Source organism: Nannospalax galili, unplaced genomic scaffold, assembly GCF_000622305.1.
Source record: "Nannospalax galili isolate Female #2095 unplaced genomic scaffold, S.galili_v1.0 scaffold387, whole genome shotgun sequence".
Taxonomy (NCBI): Eukaryota; Metazoa; Chordata; class Mammalia; order Rodentia; family Spalacidae; genus Nannospalax; species Nannospalax galili.
The window spans coordinates 1,312-14,886 of NW_008355795.1; the positions used below are offsets into that span (position 1 = coordinate 1,312).

A 13,575-nucleotide genomic window follows, 5' to 3' on the forward strand; every position below is an offset into this window, starting at 1 on the left:
AGCCTAGCGTGAGGCCTGTGCACTGAAAGCCTGGGACAAAGTGGCCTCCCCTGACATGAGTGCCATGTTCTTATACTTCCTGGGGTTCTGTTTATCCTGAGAGTCAAGGGCATGAGACCTCACTTCACTATCCAAAACCCAGCTGTAATGTCTTAGAACTACATTTTCACATGACTTAAGTGATCTGTACTTTGGGTTAAAAAACACCAGATCAGTTTGCCTATAATCAGATATTCTCACCAAAGAAAAGTGGTTAAATGTGGATTTTAGTTTAATTTACAGAGCAGATTTAAGTGACTGCCAACATTTTGTGTGAGTGTATGTGTATGTGTGTGTGTGTGTGCATGTGTCTGTGTGCGTGCACGCCTGTGTACATGCACACGGAGGCCCAGGATCAGTCTTGGGTGTCATTCCTCAGGCGCTGTCCACTTTGTTTTTGGGTTTTTTTTTTTTGTTTGTTTGTTTTTTGAGACAGACATAGTCTCTTACTGTCCCGGAGCTTTTGATTCAGCTAAGCTGGCTGACTAACCAGCCCCAGGGATCTACTGGTCTCTGCCTTCCGTGGTACTGTGATTACAAGTGTGTACCACCATACCCAACTTTCTTTTTTCAACTTGGTTTCTGGGGATTGAACTGAAGTCCTTGTGTTTGCAAGGCAAGTACTTGACCTAAGGATCCATCTCCTCAGCCCCTGTGTGTTCTTAAACCATCCAGCCTATGTTTCTTGCAGCTGCCCAAGGTGGCATTTTAAAACGATCAGCACATCTCCCCTTGACTGTGAGTGGAAAGGGAGGTATTTTGGTTTTGGTTTTATTTTGTTTGTTTCGTGTTTGAGACAGAGCTAGAACTCACTATGTAGACCAGGCTAGCCTCAATCTCAAAGAGATCTGCCTGCCCCTGCTTCCCAGGTACTGGGATTATAGGTGTGTGCTGCCATGCCCAGTGGAAAGGGAGTTTTGTGAAATTCCATGACCATTCATTGACAATAAGTAATTAAACCCATCTAAGAAATGTACTGCTTTTAATTGTAGAACCAGTTCTATGAATTTCAGTAAACTAGCAATATGAGTTATGAGAACATTGTGTTTGGGGCTTGGGCCATGCCAGCTGTCAGGGAGGTTGAGTCCAGAGGATTGCAAGTTCAGGATCTGCCTGGGCTACAGAAAGTTCAAGGCCAGTCTGGCAACCTAATGAGACTTTGTCTCAAAATACAAAGTGAAAAGAGGCTGGGGTGATAGCGCACCAGAAGATTGCTTGCCTAGTATGTGTAAGGCCCTAGGTTGGGTCTCCAGTACTGCAAACAGAGTTTCACTTTGGTTCCTGGTACCTTTCCTCTGATGTCTTGGGGAGAGAGAGGTATGGTTGGGATGAAGTCTGTTTCCTAGTTCTGGCTTAAGTTTTTCCCAAGCCCGAGACCTGCTGTGTTCTGTCCTGAGTCTCCCACAGATCCCACTTATACCTGGACAAGTCAGGCTCCTTTGCTCCTCTCTGGGTATCAGAGACGACTGAAGAATTGTGGCACAAGGAGTCTCTTGATCTAAAATCACACGTGAAATCTGTGATAGTCTGGCATCTGTCATTCTCGTCATATGTGGTTTCCACTTTAAAACGCACTTGGACCATTTCTCTTGGACTGTTCTTAATCATGAACTCCACAAATTTATGAGCGGGGGCTGCAACTTTCAAGAGAAAGAGGCTCTGCGATGAAAGCCTTTGTGTTTTGCAAGGTCTCTCAGGCACTGTTGGTGTGGTAAGTTCATTGGTGCTTACTGAAAAGAATGTTACCAGGAAAGGTCTGAGGATTGTGCAGGAATTAGTGGCCTTCCACTGCTGTCTGTGTCTGCCTGCTGCTGTCTGGGATGTTGCCAGTGGTATCTTACACATCTGCTTTGATCAGGGCTGTACATGTACACAGGGCTCACTGCCGTCACGTGCCCAGCAGCGTGTGGTCATTCCTTCATGGCTGCATTAGATCTGTCTGGGAAGGATGAATACATCCAGGAAAAGGGGAAAAGCTGATAGAGAGGAGTGAAGAGGCACTCTACAGTCTAATGAATCAGCAAGCTCGCCTGCTTTTACATTTTTAATATTATATTATTTTATGTGTATGAGTGTTTTGCCTACATTCAGGTAAGTGCATATGTGTAATACAGTGCCCACAGAGGCCAGAAAATGGTGTTAGATCACCTGGATCTGGAGTTACAGATGGTTGTTAGCCGCCATGTGGGTGCTGGGAACTGAACCTGGGTCCTCTGCAAGAGCAGCCAGAGATCTGAACCACCGAACCATCTCTCCATCTCTTTCCTTCCTTTTGGGATCAAAATTTTTTATCAGCTCATTTGTAAAAGATCCAGGGAGATCCTTTGCTCATTCATTCATTCATTTAACAAATGCTTATTAAGTACTAGCTAGACAGCTAGAAGTAATGATATGGAGGTAATTAATTCTCTTCTGCTCTAGGCATCCCCATACTTTATTGATAGACACAAACATATATAAATAACTAAGATGCTGTGATGTGCAGAAATTAGAAGCCCAAAGAGAACCTGCCTTTTAACTTACTGAGGCCAATGATTGTTGTAGAGAGGACAGAACATTTATGCTTGGTCTTAAAGTTTTGACAGATTGTGTGTGTGTGTCTGTGTGTGTATTTCAGGGTGAAAGACAGAGAAAAGCTTTCTTAGGACAAAACCGCTTAAGTACCAGCAAATTTATATGGTTTAGTAAAATCCAAGGCTACTACAATTTGAGAGGGTACAGGTTACATGTGAGACAGAGGATAGAAATAATTTTGAGCAGCCTAAGAAGAGCCTCACTGAGAAGTTTGATTTTTATTTTGTAGGCAATTCAAAATCTTGAAAGGTTTTGACCAATGAGCTTCTATGTCAAGTTCTGCATCTGATGAACTTGGTCAAGAGGGTCAGAAACCGCAGGAGGTGTTTGAAAGCTGTGGTGGCAGTCCAGTCAAGAGATGATGAAGTTTTGGGTCAGGGGTAATGAGATAGGGAGGAGAAAGAACATTCTGGGAGGTAAAGCAATAGGACACGTCAGTCATCTAGATGTGCAGAGTGAGAGGGCTGAAGAATGGCGGAAGACAGATGTTCGAACTGAAAAATAAGCATCTGGTTCTCTAGAGAAAGCCAAGAGCTGCTCAGGACTAAGGCCTTGAAAACCATAGGTGATTTCATCTTGGATCAGCAGGTGGAGTAGGAAGGTGGTAAGGTGGATCACGATAGGGCTCTGGCATTAAGCCAACCTGGAGACAAGCAAACAAACAGCTGCCCGTGAAGAAAGATTGAGGAAGAATCAAAGCAATGAACAGAGGCTGTGTGTGAGAGCTTGTCTAAGATCAGATGGTGGATGGCTCCAAGGATGAAGTTTCATTAAGAATGGCTTCCTGGAATGCTCATGTTTGGAGGTGTGTGGGAAGTAGAATACAGTGCAGTAACCTGCATGAATGCCACTGAGATAGTTCAGGCCTTGAATGTTAGGAAAACAGAATATTTTTATAGATTTGGTACAAACTCTTTGGACAGTAAGGCATGTCTTTTAAGACTTCTGCACATGGATGGCGATACAAAAGCTCCAATAATTTATAGGGCAATTCATGCTGAGGTTCTGGCCTTATGCTTCTCTTTGCATCTTTCTTTTTATAAAAAAATATTAAAAAAATAACTTCATGGATGTTTAAGAGCCATACTTTGAGGCCTATACTAATTTGGTCAGAGGGACTTAAAGGACAATTTTTGCTCCTTGCCCTCCAAGGTTGACTAAATTCCAGGGGACTATGGAACATATCTCAAAATGTTTGTAACTGCGGTGAGTCACCTGTCCTCTTCAACAAGGAGTCCATGGAGACCCCACCAGATGGACTTGAACCAGTTGACCCTCCTACAAAGAGGAGGGTCAACACAGAGGAATCATTTCCTCCGTGCTTCCAAGCGAAGCCAACCATGGTCAAGCAGGACCTTTGGCTTATCTTCACATAGATGGAACTGGTAGAGGAAAGGAGCCAGGGGCTCCTCCTAAGCCCATGTGATCCCTGAGGAACAGATCCTCAAATGACCTTGAAAGTAAAAGTAAATTGGTTAATCTGGGCCAACTGCATGGTCTTAAACACCCAAAAGGAAAGCATTCCCCCAAATTAAAGGGATCAGTATAATTCTTTAAGAGTCCATGTATATAGCTAAAGGCTACATAACAAGCAACAATGCCAGGCAGAAGATACCTTCCTTTGAGTTGTTGGCCAGGGTGGCCCAAGAGACTCCCAGACAGTAATCCAGCATAGAACTGGGAAAATGAACAGCAGACCCCAATCTTATCTAAAGGAATATTGGCAACTGATTGCTGTTAGACGAGGAAGAGCTGATCTTCCTAAAACAAGGAACTCTAGATAGGATGAGTAGACTCAGTGGATGGATAAGCACTGGGGAATGGCTGGGGGCACTGACAATACAGTGGACAGTAACAGGGATGACAGAGTATATGGGCTCTGGGGGGCGAGGGGCTATGGGAGGTGTCACTTGGGATGTGGTTATATAGATGAATAAGATTGTTTGGGATGTTCTGTATGAAATACACAAAAAATCAATTAAAAATGAGTTATATTTGAGGAAGAAGCATAAACATTTGGTTCATGTTAATTAGTAGATGTGAAACACATTACCATTGAAATCTACCTGATGACTTTATATCCATGCTCAGGTGCCAAGGATCTCAGAAAGTAACCAACTGTGACTAGTGATTAATAATCAGTTATATAAAGATTAGAGATGCATGTGCAAACATCTAAGTGTTAGTTGCATTTAAAATGAGATTTTCTGTATGAAACAGTATATATTAATAATGAAATGGAGATCTTTTTTAAAGGTTAAAACCTCATTCAATTTTATGTCTTACAGGGTTTATACTGAGTTTAATATCATATAACTGTATTAATTAAACTGTAAACCTAAAAATTTATAGCCAATTCTGAGATGCATCTTAGCTCTGGAAATTGTTATTGAATATGTCAATGCTGTTGTAATGAAATGCTCTTCTAATTATGTGATTATTTAGTGAATAAAAAATATTTTATTTATTATTTTTATTTTATGTGCATGAGTGTACTGTCTGCATGTGTGTAAGTGCACCCATGTCATGCAGTGCCCAAGGAGGTCAGAAAAGGGCATTGGATCCTCTGGAACTAGAGTTACAGATGGTTGTTAGCCACCATGTGGGTGCTGGGGATCAAACCCAGATCCACTCCAAGAACAGCCAGTGCTCTTAACTACTGAGCTATCTCTCTAGTCTTCTCTTTGTGTTTTTCTAAACACACAAACATGGACTTATCTCACTTCTTTTCCTCCCCTCCCCTCCCCTCCCCTCCTCTCCTCTCCCCTTCCCTTCCTTTGAGATAAGGTCTCATTATTGTCGTCAGAGTTCTCTCGGGGTGTCTTGTGTAATCAGAAAAACCATATAACATATTTTTATATGAATTTATTATGGTTTATGCCCTTGAGTAGGGAGGGGGTAAATGGGGGGACTTACAAAGAAACACACCCCAGGGGGCACCCCACTCTGCACGGCTGGGTTCAGCTGCCCTTCCACATCGCTTCCTCGCCCGCCCACAGTCTCGGTTAACTTTTCCCCATGCATCTTGGGCCTGCAGTCTAGTTCCAGGTTGGTAAATGGCCCCTCTTGTGTCCACATGGGTGAGATGCCGGGGCCATCTTTTTCTCCGTGCCCACAGCACGTTCCTGGCGGCTCATGGCTTCCGTCCCAAGATGGCGCAGAACACCTCTCCTCCCGTGGCTAGCTCTCCATAGTCAATTCTCCTCAGCAGACCCTACCCCTCGGAGGAAACAGGCTGTTTGCTATACAACTATATAGTCCCAACTCTCCTGGAACTCACTATATAGACCAGGTTGTTCTCAAACACACAAATATCCACCTTCCTCTGCCTCTTGAGTGTTGTGATTAAAGATGTGTGCCACCACACCCAGCCTCTTTCTTTTTTAATTTTTTTTAAAAAATTGTTTTTTATGTGTTTGAGTATTTTGTTCAAATGTATGTAAGTGCACCATGTGCATTCAGTGCCCACAGAGGCCAGAAGTGGGTTCAGAACCCCTAGAACTAAAATTATGGATATTTTTAGCTGCTGTGTAGATTCTGGTAACCAAATCCAGGTCCTCTCCAAGAGCAGTCAGTGCTTGTAACCACTGAGCTGTTTCTCCAGCCTCCTCTGTTTAAACATTTATTATTAGATTTGTGTGTATGTGTGTGCACGTGCTGGTCAGAAGACAACTTTCAGAGTTGGTTCTCTCCTTCCACCATGTGGGTTCTGGGGACCAAGCTCGGGTCATCAGGCTTGCTTGCAAGTGCTGTGACCCATTGAGCCATCTTGCCAGCCACAGCTCGCCTCTTCCTATGAGGAGCTCTGCAGGTCAGCAGAGGTGGCACCATCTCCCCTCACCCACCTCTGTGTTGTGGAGGAAAGAATAAGGTTTTGCTGGGGACTAAGGTAAGGGGGTGTGAAGAAACCTTCCAGGAGCCGGCATCAGACAGAACCAAAACTCCCAGGTGGCGATTTTCAAGACGAATCTTTCCCTTAAGGAGAAACCCCAGCCTCAGAGGCAAGTAGATTCTGAGAATCTTCCACTTTGCCTGCAGCACAACCACAACGAGAGGACAGCTTACACCGCAGCGTAAACACGAAAACAGAGGCTTGGTTCTGGGCATGCTCCCGGAATGTGAACTGCGCTCCACTGATGAGCTAGCCAACATTCAAACCAAAGGTGATGGACAGCTCTCCAAGCCGAGGACTGCAGCGAAAACAATGATCGAAAACCAGGAAGGGACGAGTTACTCAGTGTTGAATCTTCTGAGAAGAAAGCCTTACAAGTCCCAGTTACCATGCCAAATCTTTACGTTAGTTGTGGTCAGCTTCAGCCCTTTCTATGCCTGGTGTGTTCCACTGTGGCTTTCTGGAGTCTTTGGCAGGACCTCAGATGTTATTATTGCCTCTGCAACCCTGCAACCCCAGTGTAGGTGGATACCTGCAGATGGCTCACCCTTCCACACACATGGCTATCCAGTAACTGAAATACAAAGCAAGGGTGAAAATCAGTCTTCCAGTGCTAAGTAATGAACTGCTATTGAATTAGCAAGATTTTTGCATCAAAACTCGAAAGACATTGCTGGTGTGATTCCTCTCGCCCTGCTAAGCAACATGAATTAGAGAAGTTCTAACTGGCATCCTCTGGGTCCAGGTTGTATAGACATGAAGTGAGTTAATTCTACAAAGAAGTAATTGAAGAGAGAGAGAAATATCTGGTCTGGTTGTTTCAGTGGCTTTTTGGTGGCTGGAAATTGTAATGAAAGGAATTAACCGTAAATGTTTTAGGCAGGGCCAAGGAGATGGCTCAGTGGGTAAAATGCTTGGCACACAAATGTGGGCCTGAGTTCAATACTCAGTACCCACATAAAATGCCAGATAATCCCAGCACTGGGGAGGCAGAGACGGGTAGATCCCAGGGCCTGATGGCCAGCCAGCTTGTCTGAAATGCCAAGTTCCAGGTTCAGTGAGAGAGCCTGTCTCACAGAAGAGGAAAGACAGGGAGCGATAGAGAAAGACACCCAAAGTGGACCTCTGCCATGCACACACATGCACACATGATTGCATACACACAATCACACACATGCACTAAATAAATAAATGTAAATAAATAAACTTTTAAGGAAGGGGATAGTAGCTACAAAGACCAGATGTCCCTGAACTTTGCTTTAGTGTACAACCTTATTATTTGACGCTTGGGGTCCTTTAAACTATAGAGTAAAAGATTGTTTAAGTAAATTCAAGGCAAGTTGGCATCACCCACTTCCACTTCAGCAGCTCCTTTTCTCATAAAATACTGCTGTGTGAGTAGATGTTGTCTACGTTGTTTTTTCCACACCAAGTTCGTGTCAGGAAGCTTCTGTGCTCATGTGGTTACTATTGATTTTCTCTCTCTTGTGTGTTCATGTGTGTGTCATTGAATGTGTGCAAGTACGCATGTAGAGACCAGAGGCAGACATGGATGTCCTTCTCTGTTGGACTCATCTTATCTTTTGACAGGCTTTCTCACTGGAGCCAGAGCTAAAGCTTCAGGTAGACTGGCCAGCCACCGAGCCCTCGGGACCTTCCCGTCCGCCTCCCCAGCCCTGGGCCTGCAGGCACGGGCCACTACGCCCAGCTTTTTTGCATGGGTTCTGGGGCTCCAAACTCAGGTCCCCGTGCAGCGAGGACGTACTGATCCAGCCAGCTCCCAGCTCCCGTTTTCCTTCTCTTGGGCCATCCTTAGTTGCTTTCTGTATTTCTCTTGATCCTGTTCCTCTGAGTTCTCTGTCGCCTGAGTCCTCCTTGGTCTCTAATGCTTTGGATTTTAAGCAGGAACCGGGTGACTTTCTGCTTCTTTCCCTTCATGTCTCTGCGGTTCATTCCTTCCTCGTCTCTTCTCCACTGTCTGTCGCTTTCCCCTCTCCCTCCCCGCCCTTTACCAAGCCTTGAGCCTTTGCCTGCTTATATTTGGTGACAAGTGTTCGAAATAAAACCATTCAGGAAGTTTTCGCCTGTGTTGCTGATGATAGGCAGTCTACAGCCTGATCATTCAAGGTCCTTGGGGACTGAATCCAACAAGAATAGCACTTTCTGCTCTCGGCAGCAAACAGAGGCCAGCCGACCACATTCACAGCAGAACACGGAGAAATGTGCTCTTTGATATCCAAAAGTTCAGAGAAAACAGACTTTATCAATTTGATGTAATGAAAAACAGAGTGAACAGAGCTCCGGAAAGCTGCAGGGAGACGGAAACAAGAGCCGCCACTCGGACTTGTGAGTGACCGTCCCCTCTGTGTTAAAAAGTCTCCCAGAGAAGTTTCTTCCCATCCATTCAGCCACAAGGCGTCTTTGTAGAGCTGTAAACGCTCCCTGTGGAATTCCACTCTTCCTCACACGGTCCTGCCAGTCCAGTAAAGGAGATAGGGACCAGAGCCTGGCGAGGCTGGTGGAATGGAGCCCAGGCCGCAGTCTCTCCTCCTGCTCTGGTGCAGTCTGGCTCTCAGCCCCCAGGTCTCACCTTTCCATACCCCGGGCTTCATCTCTACTCATTCTGCATCCATGCAACTGGTGTACATACACCCATTATCAGAGCATCTCTCTCTTCAAGAACTTCAGTAGAAAATGGGCTGAAACTGCAGACAGGAGAGTGACTTAATTTATAAAACGTGTTTGTAATAGCTCTTGAGCCAGCTCCACAGGGTTGCTGTTGTGAGCCACAGGGTGTATGTCCAAGTGAGTCATGAACCATTAAGTCCTTTAACACTTGAAATATAGACCCCCGAGGATTCCCCAGTTGACAGAGTCACACTGACAACCCCTAAGTGTCAGCTTCTCTCTGCCTCTGTTTTTCTTCGCTTCGCTTGTTCACACCCTGGCCATACCTGCCCTTAGTCTTTGCTCTTGTTTTCCTGCCAAAAGCACAGCCTCCCTGTTGTCCCCCCAACACACACACTGTCTCTTCAGAGAACTCTTTCTCACAAATGTGCTACACACAGAACATTATTCTCTTTTGTAGACTCATGTTTATTTTTCCCATAACTTTTATCATACAATTGGCCATCATTTTATTTATTGACCTTCCCACACTCATCTGAGAGCTCTGTAAGTCCACGTTGTCTGGTTTCCTGTGTGTTCGTCTATCACATCTATGATAGAACACGATTCAGTGTAGGGACCAAACTCTCACCAGGTGAATGAGAGAACAAGTTGAATTCTATATGGTTCATGATATTAAGCTGGCCCATCAGTTCTATCTAATAAGAACTCCAGCCAGCCAGGCCTCTGTCCATCCCCAACACCCAAGCTTAATTTCACAGCTCTGTTCTTACATTTCCCTTTGCCTGGAATGGGCTCCTCCTCTTCCCCAGTTAAAACCGTGCATAATGGAGAACATTAATCCATCTGTAATCAGTGACTCACACCCTCTAACTCATGCCAAGCTCTTTTCTGCTGTCTCAACTCTTCTGACCTAAAATACTTGGTTTTTCCTCTGTGCTTTCAAATGTTATTTGTATGATAATCTCTTGTCTTCATGTCTTTTCAATCATGAAATTGCAGCCTTTAAGAGCTAGGATTAGCTGGGCATGGTGGTACATGTCTTTAATCCCAGCACTTAGGAGGAAGAAGCAGGTAGATCTCTGTGTGTTTGAGGCCAGCCTGGTCTACACAGTGAGTTTCAGGTCAGCTGGGGTAATAGGAAGACCCTGTCTCAAAAAGACAAAAAATAAAAAACAAAAAAACTCAGAGCTAGGACTGCCTCAAGTGAGCAGCCCTAAGCACAGGGACACAAGAGCACCACTAAATGAGCTCAGTGCACGTATCGGTAACAATAGCAATCAATGAAGAGAATGAGAAATTAAAAGGGAGTGAGGGGGACCTGGAAGAGGTTGGACGGGGCTGGGACAGACAGAAATCATGCAAGGACAAGACCCATCTACGCAATTTTCAAAAATAAAAGCGTGAGGACTGCATTTTTTCCCCTTTTTGCACCCTCCTCCCCAGTCGTCTAGGCTAACCACGCTCCCGTCCTGCTCTGCGTGCAGGGCACACATGCATCTCACCAGAGTAGCAAACAGCAGGTATGTTTCAAACAACCATTGAAAACATCTGCTAGGGACTTTTTAATGAAGCCCCAAGGACCTCCGTCTGGTCCGCCCCACCCCCCAATCCCTCAGCGTGCCGGGGAAGCACGGTGATGGGCTCTGAGGCCCGTGTGTGTTGAAGGCACTGCTCTATGCACAAGAACTGGGACCATTCTTGGACAGAATTAGGCATAAAATGTCTTAATGACGCCCAGAGTTACTGCTCAGTTGCTATGCTGAGTGTCTCATACCAAAATGCAAGGGACTTACTGTACAGCTTGTGATACATTTTGTGTCTAATAATTAAAAAATGAGTGTTTGCATCTTAATACACAGCTTATACAACTGCAATAGTATATATTTGCAAGGACTTTATTTAAATTTCAAATTCCATTCCCTTGAACATGAGTGTCAAGAACTGTATAAACAATTGAATTTGAAATATAAAATTATTCAGGGATAAGTGCCAACAGCTTGCTGTTTTGCTGCTTTTATATCAGCTCTGAAATATGCTTTGCTGGAAATGAATCACAGTTTGACTTACTTTGAATTCTATAAGAATATATGATGTTCAGTTTTTCTACATTAGCCTTAATCATAAATACATTGAGTATTTAAAAATAGAGAAAATAATATAATCTTTGCATATTACATTTGGGTCGACTTGAAATTGTTAGGGAGGTCTTTTATTTAGTAATGGTTTATGTGTAAGTGCATGTGTATATGAGGGTATATGCGTGTGTGTGTGTGTGTGCGTGTGTATGTGCGCACTTGTATATGCTTATGTGGAAGCCAGACATTAATGTTAGGTGTCTTCCTTGATCACTCTTTTTTTTTTTGAAACAGAGTCTCACTGTGTAGCCTTGGCTGGCCTGGAACTTGCTATATAGACCAGGCTGGCCTTGAACTCACAGATCCACTTGCCTCTGCCTCCTGAGTGCTGGGATTAAAGGCATGTGCCATCATGCCCAGCTCTCTGCCTTATTTTTTGAGACAGGGTCTTTCACTGAACCTGGAGCTCACTGATTTGGCTAGACTAGTTGTCCAGAGAACTCTAGTGATTCTCCAGTTTCTGTCCTCAGTGCTGGTATTACAGGTGTGTGTCCCGCATACCTGGCTTTATGGATGCTGGGGATTCAAACTCAGTTCCTTATGCTTGTGTGGCAGATACCTTACCTGCTAAGCTGTCTCCTCAGCTCCCATAATGGTTGTTTAAACTCTGTCTCTCGGATCTCTGGGACATTCCGGGACTTGTCTTTCTCAGCATCCCTTCCAAGATCCCTTCTCTATTGCCTGCTCTGATGTTGAGGCTGAAAAGCCAAACGCTTCACTATTCTAACCATCAGTAGTGACGACCACGTGATGTGGCTCTGGCCAGTGAGGCAAAGCAGTATGCCAGGGACTTTATTTTGTAAGTAATAAGACAAAGTCTCAAGATAATCAGGTGTCCTAAGTGCCATGAGCTTGTGACAGAAGGAAGCTTTGTCTATCAGCTAAGGGTGAGGATCAGGAAGAGGACACAAAGCAAGTCTCCAGTCACTGAAGGATGCCGCACACTGGCTCAGGAACCAACCACAGGGCTGCTGTGTGCTGTGAGATACTATTTCTAGTTTTAATTGTTTCGTCCCTTTTCTTGTGCAGTCTAGCATTCTTAATGGGTATACTACTTAGTGTCCATCTGAAGGAGATTATACAGGACTATAGTTAATAATCTCCAGTCAATAGAGTTTTAAAAAATATTAGATTTGAGGGTTTGCAAGATGGTTCAGCAGATAAGGCCACCAAGCATGATACACAGATTCAATCTCTGGAAGCTTCATGCTGGACGGAGAGAGCCAACTCCTGCAAGTTCTCTTCTGACCTCCACAGCCAGGCCGGCGCAGTGCCCACATACACGAATTAATAAATGTAAAGTCTTTAAATTTAGTTTTTCTTAAAATACCTAGTTTCAGGATTTCTGTCTCTGTCTGTCTCTCTCTGTCTCTGTCTCTCTTTCTCCCTCCCATGCATGTTTGTATGTGTGGGGGCACATGTGTGTACAGGTGTGCACGCACATGTGTGTTACTAGGAATGACTGTGGTATAGTCAAATCAACTTGTAGATTGCTTTCTCGTTGCTATGGTAAAATACTGGACAAAAGCGACTTTAAAAAGATTCGTTTGGGGTCATGGCGTTGAAGATACACAGCCCATCATGGCAGAGAAGGCTGAGGGAGTGTGAAGTGACCGGATGCTCACAGGTCCAGAACATGGGAACATGAATGCAGCTGCTCAGCTTCCCCCTTTTTGTTCAGTCTGGGACACAGCCTGTGAGATGGAGCCCCTCACGTTCAGGGGGGTCCTCCCTTCTGAGCTCAACTTCTCTGGAAACCCTCACAGACACTCCCAGAGCTGTGTCTCCTGGGTAATTCAAGTTAGCCATGAAGATGAGCCGTCATGCAAATAAAACATGTTGACAAATATGTACAGATAGGAATTTTGTGATGGTTTCAGCTTCTAAAGAAGTGGTGGCAGTCTCTCGTTATGAGGGTTGGACTTTCCCTTGTGTCTCCTGGGTAATTCAAGTTAGCCATGAAGATGAGCCGTCATGCAAATAAAACATGTTGACAAATATGTACAGATAGGAATTTTGTGATGGTTTCAGCTTCTAAAGAAGTGGTGGCAGTCTCTCGTTATGAGGGTTGGACTTTCCCTTTGGCTGAGCAGCTTTGAGAAAAAAAAGGATGTGGCATCTATATGCTTTGGAAGGTGTGAGCGTATGTTCAGTGAGAGTCTGTTCACTCCCTCAGGAGGCATGTGTTCAATGCCAGAGTTTTGCTGTGGACAAGCCACAGAAGCTGGCTGTTTATCACTCGACCAGCCCCCAAACCTCTATAAATCAGAAGCCTGACATCCAGGGGCAGCTTTCCCAGCAGCA

General features: G+C 44.6%; 1 protein-coding gene across 1 annotated transcript in view; it reads left to right on the forward strand.

Moving 5' to 3' along the window:
- Positions 1 to 1,703: 1,703 nt before the first annotated feature.
- Slc44a5 (solute carrier family 44 member 5) overlaps positions 1,704 to 13,575 on the forward strand; it is a 132,002-nt gene continuing 120,130 nt past the window's right edge. The window contains exons 1-2 of the mRNA XM_017803341.1: positions 1,704 to 1,750; positions 6,652 to 6,945. Of these exons, the coding sequence (XP_017658830.1) occupies positions 1,704 to 1,750; positions 6,652 to 6,945 (341 nt within the window). The remainder of the gene's footprint in view (positions 1,751 to 6,651; positions 6,946 to 13,575) is intronic.